Raw genomic sequence first — 8,786 nt, 5'->3', positions numbered from 1 at the left:
TTGTGGGCTCCAGGCTCCTCGTCCTCCCACCCCACCAAAAAAACCACTGACCATTTCCTCCTTAATGCTAGCTGGATGTAGAAGTTGTGCTGAATGAACACACTTACACAACCCCCTTTTCTAATCATAACAATGTGTGTTTCCTACTAAGGATAAATCAATCAAACTTGGCCTGTTCCTGTGGTCCTTGGGTAGGATACTCCCAATACACTGACAGTTACTCCTGTCCTGCGTGGGAAGAACTGGGTCCCTTACATACGTTAACATGAGTGGGAACTTTGGCTGAGTAAGGGCTGTGGGATCAGTCCCATGATGGATTAATATCTGTGCTTAAACCAAGGACTCCTATGTCCATTCTTCACTCAAGAAGCAGAAAGCTGGCTTGAGGTTTTGTGTGCTTTTGCATCAGGACATTTTATGGAGAATTCAAGCCTGCAGTGAGATTTCATTAGCAGGTTCTGAGCCCTGGAGAATAGGAGTGGAGAAATCAAAAGGAACTTCAGCAAGTTCAGTCTGCAACAGCATGTATTTACTCATGTAACAACCTGAAGATACAAAAACATCTGAGAAAATAACAGAAGCATCCAGTACTGGCTGAAAAGGAAGTGGTATTTTTTAAAAAAAGTCTCTGACCTTGAGTCCTTTCATTGATCTATTTGAAATCAGAGTTTTTTATAATGAGTGTTGCCTTTTCCATCAGTGTTTTTACACTATCAAGTTATCCACAAATAGGAAGTGATTTTAAAATGATCACACATGGAAATAAATACATGTAACCAGTGTGACAGGGTCAGGCCAGATGGCTACGGGAGAATAATAGAAGGCAGATATATTAGCCCCAGGTTAAGTAGGTCCCTTTTCCCTGGGTAAGGTAACAGGGAAGGTTCCAGAACAATCAGGAACCTTCTGGAGACCATTAAGACAGGCTGATTAGAACACCTGTAGCCAATCAAGAAGCTGTTAGAATCAATTAAGGCAAGCTAATTAGGGCACCTGGGTTTAAAAAGGAGCTCACTTCAGTTTGTGGTGTGCGTGTGAGGAGCTGGGAGCAAGAGGCACTAGGAGCTGAGAGTGAGAACGCGGACTGTTGGAGGACTGAGGTGTACAAGCATTATCAGACACCAGGAGGAAGGTCCCATGGTGAGGATAAAGAAGGTGTTGGGAGGAGGCCATGGGGAAGTAGCCCAGGGAGTTGTAGCTGTCACACAGCTGTTCCAGGAGGCACTCTAGACAGCTGCATTCCACAGGGCCCTGGGCTGGAACCCGGAGTAGAGGGCGGGCCCGGGTCCTCCCAAACCTCCCAACTCCTGGTCAGACACAGGAGGAGTCGACCTGGACTGTGAATTCAGAAAAACGGTCAAGCTGAGGGCTGCCGTGAAGCTCCAAGGCAAGCAAATCCGCCAATAAGTGCAAGACCCACCAAGGTAGAGCAGGAACTTTGTCACACCAGACATTACTGTACAACAGATTTGATTAAGGCTGTTGTACATCTAAAATGAGGGTGATGGAGTTTCGGTCTTTAAGATGAAAAAAATATATTGATGGAAGTGCGTAAATTACGTAATTCAGTGAAATGTATACCACACAGAAAGGCTTCTTAGCGCACACACAGTATTGGATTTCATGTTCTGTTATTACATGTATTTCAAAGGTCAGTACGTGTAATATAACATACCAGGGTAGAGATGGAGTTCTGCTGCATGATACAATTCTATGCTGCTGAACAGATCAATCATGATTCATAATTTATTCAAACAGGGTGAAATTCAGCCCTGTGCACTCACCAGCTCTAGGCACTCACACCATATAAGTCCTCAAAAATAGGGTTTAAGTTGTGCATTTGCCCTTTAGAGGCCTTCTGCATAGGTGACTTTCACCTATATAACATAATGGGATAGATACTCACTCCTCTGTAAAAACTCCAGAGCAACTGGATTAAGCTCCATTGTCCACATCCGTTATGAGTTTGTTTGTTGCCATAGAGAGGTTTTGAGGTTTAATACTTCAAGTTTTCCAAATTAGGAACATTCCTATGAATACTCTGTTTGCTTCTGCAAATGAATTCTGCTGAGAAATGCGCAGTAGTGAGACAGCATCGACAACTACTACCCTGTCCACCACTGCTAAAAGGCTGAGCTCCAGCATGTTCCTGGTGTCAGAAGATCTCATAAGATAAAGTGTCTCAGTCTTTCAAAGACTGCAGCATACACAATACAAGAGCAGTTCTGCCATTATAAAAAGTCTGGCTCTTTGATGACTGAACTCTGTGTCTCTTCCTTGCACAGCAGTTTATAAATAAAATGGAAATCTTTTTTGGGTTCGCTCTTCAGCAGGTAGGATTTTATATGATGAGGGTGGGCATCGTCAGCAAGCTGCAGGCACTTGTCATCAACATGAACAAAGAGCCCATAGTTCTGGGGATTCGACACCTCAAACTTCTCAGCACATTGCTGGCCTAGCTGCTGAGCTGTCGTGTCTATCCGCGAGGCCATCGTCCGTGTCTGGGCATCAGTCTCCAAAAAAGAGATGGAGATGAAATCCTGCAAAGAAAAATATAGAACTAGATATAACACTCAAGTTCAGGCAATAAGGATAGATTGGATACTAAAGATGGGCCTGAGATGCCATGTTCAGAAAAGTTTGTATTAGGATTTTGGTTCAGACCCAGTTCTGGAGCACTTAGGGATTTTCATTAAGAAAACACACAACCAAGGAAATTCACTGTTAGACCCTGATCCCACGAAGCGCTTAGCTTTAAACAAGTAATCCATCCTATTGAAGTCAGTGGGCCTGCTCACATGCTTAAAGTTAAGCACATGTGTAAGTGTTTTGATGTTTTGGGGCCCTAGTGAGAATCTCCTGCTATGCAGAAAGTGCACTCTGAAATCATTCCCACCTTCATCTGTGAGACATCATCCAGCAAGACAGGAAGCAAAGGAAAGTGCCATCATCATGAGTAGGCCACAAGCCTCTCCTAAGGACATCGGGCCTCACAACCAGATGTCTCACAGGGGCAGGAGAAGAATTGGCCCATGGCAAACCTGGCAGGTAACAATGTGGTCTAGCATCTTCCCTCTCTTGCTTCAGTAGAGTGGAAATAAATGAATGATTGTTGTGGTGGTAAATTCCATTCATGTCCTAGCCTCAACAGTCAGGCCAAGAAAATGATGATTCTATACTTGTTTCTCCCAGGGAAGAATCTTGCATCACAGTTCTAGTCAGCTCATAGCCACAATGGGAAGCACAAGGTTCAACTTCATTCTCATGCATGAAGATTAAAAATTCCCTGCCCTTTGGTCAGAAAGCCCTCTGGTCTCCCAGCTCAAGTAGGAAATCTGAGAAACGTGGGTTATTTTTTAAGATGACCTGGTGGAGTACTCTGACTCTTGAAAAATGAGACAGCTTTGAAAAGAGACTGAGTAAAAACTTCTATAGAATTGCAAAATATTCCTACTAACAGTTCATCTAGACCAGTGGTTCTCAACCCGTAGCCCAATCAGCACACAGCTGCGGCCCATGTGACATCCTCAGGGCCATACGGGTAGTATATATATTGTGTGGATGAGGCCAACATAACACAGAGAGAGCAGCACGTGCAGCCCACAATGATGAATAGGTTGAGAACCACTGATCTGGACCATTCCCCAGCCAGTAGCGGGCTCTTCTCTCCTGCATATTTTCCAGTGATTTGTCCAGCCTATCGTGAAATGGCTCAAGGGAAGGGTAATTTGGACAAATGTCTAAAAGGCAGTGAAGCGTTTCTTCACGGATGTTCCCTTTGTGACAAAGGGAGCACTGGATAACCCCAGCACTGCCAAAAGGCGAGGGCTGTCCACAGCAACTTCTGTTCACTTTCCTCTTCGACTTTTGTTGTTAAGGGCTTCCTTGTACTATACGGTTAGTAACTAATCAGGCCTCTCACTGAGAGAAATGATCTTTGCTGCCACCTTGTGGTTGAAAATAAGGATGAATGTAAACAGTTTTTAAAATTCATTTTGTGCTTGGGGAAGGTGCTGGTTTGGCAGCATATTTATCCACTGACCAGGTGCAACACAGGAAGCAGCTACAGAAGTGTTCACAGCCTGTCCTGCCTGAGTGCCACACCTCTGACTTGGAAGGACATCTAGGGAGGAGAGGATAACCCAGTCTCCCTGCTCCATTCTGTCCGTGGCTTCTCTACCGAGACTGACAGGAGTGGTTATTAGTGTCAACTCTGAGAATGTTTTTTATAATGGGGAGAGCTCTCCAAGTAGTCATTGGAGAGAGACAGCCATCTCATTAATAACAATTATCAGCCTCCATTGGCATAAACCCTATTCAAGCTGCTTCTACTATGGATGTAGAAGCCCTCTACACCAATATTCCACACAAAGATGGACTACAAGCTATCAGGAACAGTATCCCCAATAATGTCACGGCAAACCTGGTGGCTGAACTTTGTGACTTTGTCCTGACCCACAACTATTTCACATTTGGGGACCATATATACCTTCAAGTCAGCAGCACTGCTCTGGGCACCCGCATGGCCCCACAGTATGCTAACATTTTTATGGCTGACTTAGAACAACGCGTCCTCAGCTCTCGTCCCCTAATGCCCCTACTCTACTTGTGCTACATTGAGGACATCATCATCTGGACCCATGGAAAAGGAGCCCTTGAGGAATTCCACCATGATTTCAAAAATTTCCATCCCACCATCAACCTCAGCATAGACCAATTCACACAAGCGGTTCATTTCCTGGATACTACTGTGCTAATAAGCGATGGTCACATAAACATCACCCTATACCGGAAACCTACTGACCGCTATTCCTACCTACATGCCTCCAGCTTCCATCCAGGACACACCACACGATCCATTGTCTACAGCCAAGCTCTACGATACAACCACATTTGCTCCAACCCCTCAGACAGAGACAAACACCTACAAGATCTCTATCAAGCATTCTTACAACTACAATACCCACCTGCTGAAGTGAAGAAACAGATTGACAGAGCCAGAAGAGTACCCAGAAGTCACCTACTATAGGAGAGGCCCAACAAAGAAAATAACAGAACGCCACTAGCTGTCACCTTCAGCCCCCAACTAAAACCTCTCCAGCGCATCATCAAAGATTTACAACCCATCCTGAAAAATTATCCCTCACTCTCACAAATCTTGGGAGACAGGCCAGTCCTTGCCTACAGACAGACCCCCAACCTGAAGCAGATACTCTCCAGCAACCACACACCACACAACAAAAACACTAACCCAGGAACCTATCCTTGCAACAAAGCCCGAAGCCAACTCTGTCCACCTATTCAAGTGGCACCATCATAGGACCTAATCACATTAGCCACACCATCAGGGGCTCGTTCACCTGCACATCTACCAATGTGATATATGCCATCATGTGCAAGCAATGCCCCTCTGCCACGTACATTGGTCAAACTGGACAGTCTACACAAAAGAATAAATGGACACAAATCTGACATCAGGAATCATAACATGCAGAAACCGGTAGGAGAACACTTCAACCTCTCTGGCACTCAGTAAAAGATTTAAGGGTGGCAATTTTGCAACAGAAAAGCTTCAAAAACAGACTCCAACAAGAAACTGCTGAGCTTGAATTAATATGCAAACTAGATACCATTAACTTGGGTTTGAATAGAGACTGGGAGTGGCTGGGTCATCACACATATTGAATCTATTTCCCTAAGTTAAGTATCCTCACACCTTCTTGTCAACTGTCTAAATGGGCCATCTTGATTATCACTACAAAAGTTTTTTTCTCCTGCTGATAATAGCTCATCTTATCTAATTAGCCTCTTACAGTTTGTATGGCAACTTCCACCTTCTCTGTATATATATATATATATATATATATCTTCTTACTATATGTTCCATTCTGTGCATCTGATGAAGTGGGCGGTAGCCCACGAAAGCTTATGCTCTCATAAATTTGTTAGTCTCTAAGGTGCCACAAGTCCTCCTGTTCTTTTTGTGGATATAGACTAACACAGCTGCTACTCTGAAACCAGCCCTGGGTAGGTTAGTTACTTCCACCTTGTCCTTCTCCAGGACATCCCACAGTCTTTATTGTCTCCTGAGGGCATTCTGTGCGCGCGCACACACACACACAATTTGCAGAATTTTAAAATCTCGTGCGCAGAATTTTTTTTGTCACATAAATGTGGAGGTTCCAGCATGGCAGTAGGGAGCACAGGCCACTGGCTGCACAGAGGTGAGGGATCACTGTGCAGCTTCCCCCGAGGACACAGACTCAGCGGTGAGGCTGCACCCAATCCTGACACAGCGCAAGGCCCAGGCCTGCCCCAGAAACACTCCAGGCCCTGCCCCTCTGTGCCACATGGACCAAGTGTGGGCAGGCAGGCTCAGCAAAGCAGGATCCAAGTGTGGAGGGGCTTAGTGTGGGGGGATCCAGGTGAGGGTGGAGAGGGTTCTGTGTGGGGCAGTCTGGGTGCGAGCGGCTCAGTGGTAATCCAGTCGGGGGGGGGGGGGAATCTGGATGCACAGGGGCTTGTTACGGGGTTCTGGGTGCAATGAAAATGGGACTCTGCAGGAGGGTCCAGGTGAAGGTAGTTGGGGCTCAGCAGGAGAGGTGTCTGGGTGCGGGGGGCTCAGTGGTGGGTCCAGATGCTGGGGGAGTGGAGCTCAGTGGGGTGGGGATCCAGGTGCAGTTCGTTGGGGCTCAGTAGGGTGGGGATCCAGGTGCAGGTGGCTCGTCATGGTGGTCCAGGTGCAGGGGGAATGGGCTCATTGGGGGGGTTCTGTGTGCAGGGGCGTGAGGCTCAGCAGGAGGGCCTGGGTATGAGGGAGTCTGGCTGCATGGGGGTTGGGTGGATGTGGGAACAGCTCCCTGTACAGCGATCCCTCCCCCTGAGGAGTGATGGGTGCAGGAAGCATGGGGGGGGGGGGGGAGGGAGTTTGCAGAACTTCCTTCAGACGGGGGAGGAATCTGTGGGTGGGTCTAACTCTGCCCTCGATGCCGTGCAGGGGAAGAGGAAGTCCCATCCTCCCCAGCCCAGCCGGGACTAGCAGCTGAGTCCAGTGCTGGGTAGGAGCCACCAGCTGGGTTTTCCCCAGTCCTGCCTCCTGCCCCACAGTGATTTACCTCTCTATTGGCTGCCCTGGGCACCCAAATCATACTGCTGGGGAGGGTTGCATGACTGCTTTTGTGGCTTCTTTTTCCTTCCCATCAGAAAGTCTTTTTTCTGCAGGGAAGCAAAGAAATCTGCTGGGGACATAAATTCTGTGCATGCGCAGTGGCGCAGAATTCCCCCAAGAGTAAATTTATTACACCTCCCACACAAGCCAACTAGAGGAAGTGTTTCAAGGAGGTATTGTACTAATGACGGAAGAGAAGCCTATTAAATAGGGGGTGGACTGGGCCTTTATTTTCAGTTACATCCTCTTGTTCATCAGCTATTAAATAACTGGTATTTATGTTCTCTATCCCATCTATTTCAAATAGATCCTTTCCAAACTGTGTTTATGGACACATTCTCCCAACAGTGTGTATATGTGGTTGTTGATAATGCTAATGGGAATCACATAACAAAATATATCCATTAATCCAGAAGAATATGTCCATTCAGATTTTCACCTTGTCTTCAGAACTCAGATGATATTGCCCTGGGATTAACCCCATTGCCTCTGCCTGCCTACAGATTTATAAATTCTCCACTCTTTTTTCTTTTCCCTGCCTTTAGTGCAGTCTCCTTGTAATTTCTTTGAATTCCATCATTACAATAGTAAACCCTTTGGGTTGCCTAGGGGAATTCCTAGGAGGGACCTTTGAACCAGCTGAGCGGCGGCGAACCAGCTGAGCAGCGGGGGACAGCAGAGCAGCACACAGCAGTTTGCCTGGGATTGGTGAGTATCCGAGTGCGTGTTTGCTGAGTAAGTATCCGAGCGTGTGTTTACTGGGAGGGCAGTGTGAGAGCCTGAGCAAGTGTCTGATTGGCTGGTAGCCTGCAGGGGGCGGGCAGTGGGGCTGTCTGTTTGTTTGTTTCAGGGGAGCCTGGCTGTTTAAAAATAGCCAGAGCTTTGCGAACCAGCTGAGCAGTGGGGGACAGCAGAGCAGTACACAGCAGGAGTTTGCCTGGGAGTTCACCTGGAGTGAGCCCAGTGAGGCTTACATCTTGCCAACTTCTCTGAGGAAGCTCATAGTAAGAAGGTGGTATGGAAGGGAGGGGTTCAGCTATTGTGACCTGCACTGGATGTGCCATGTTTGTCTTTCTTCCACAGGACAGAAGCGACTGTGTGTGTACAAAGTGCAAGCTGGTCTCCATACTGGAAGAGAAGATTGAAGGTCTGGAGCAACAGATAACGACCCTGCGTTGCATACGAGAAACTGAGGATTTTCTGGACAAAAGTCAGGATATGCTTCTACGGGCACAAAGCTCTAAAGATTTAGAGCAGGTTGCACAGCGGAGCCAAGAGGCCAGTGAAGAAGCTTGGCAACATGTGATCTCCAGAAGAAGAAGGGCGAATGTCCGGGTTCCAGCAATGCGGACACAGGTAACTAACCGCTTTCATGTTCTCTCCACAGGTACCATTGCGGAGAGTGGACCAGATGATATGTCTAGGGGGAGAAAGCAGAAGGAGACTCCGCTGGTTGGAAGGCATGAGATGCGCTGTCCTGAGATGGGGGGTTCCACGACCACCACTCCCAAGAGAAGGAGGCGGGTGGTGGTGGTCGGGGACTCTCTACTCCGGGGGACTGGGTCATCTATCTGCCGCCCTGACCGGGAAAACCGAGAAGTCTGCTGCTTGCCGGGGG

At 47.3% G+C, this 8,786-nt stretch overlaps 1 protein-coding gene across 1 annotated transcript in view; it reads right to left on the bottom strand.

Annotated features, from left to right (window-relative positions):
* Positions 1-507: 507 nt before the first annotated feature.
* RIN3 (Ras and Rab interactor 3) overlaps positions 508-8,786 on the bottom strand; it is a 108,246-nt gene continuing 99,967 nt past the window's right edge. The window contains exon 10 of the mRNA XM_048853345.2: positions 508-2,540. Coding sequence (XP_048709302.1) covers positions 2,232-2,540 — 309 coding nt within the window. The 3' untranslated portion in view covers positions 508-2,231. The remainder of the gene's footprint in view (positions 2,541-8,786) is intronic.

This window comes from Caretta caretta, chromosome 6 (genome assembly GCF_965140235.1).
Source record: "Caretta caretta isolate rCarCar2 chromosome 6, rCarCar1.hap1, whole genome shotgun sequence".
Taxonomy (NCBI): Eukaryota; Metazoa; Chordata; order Testudines; family Cheloniidae; genus Caretta; species Caretta caretta.
Note: the sequence above shows the minus strand (reverse complement) of the source record. Positions and strands in the feature narration are given on the sequence as shown.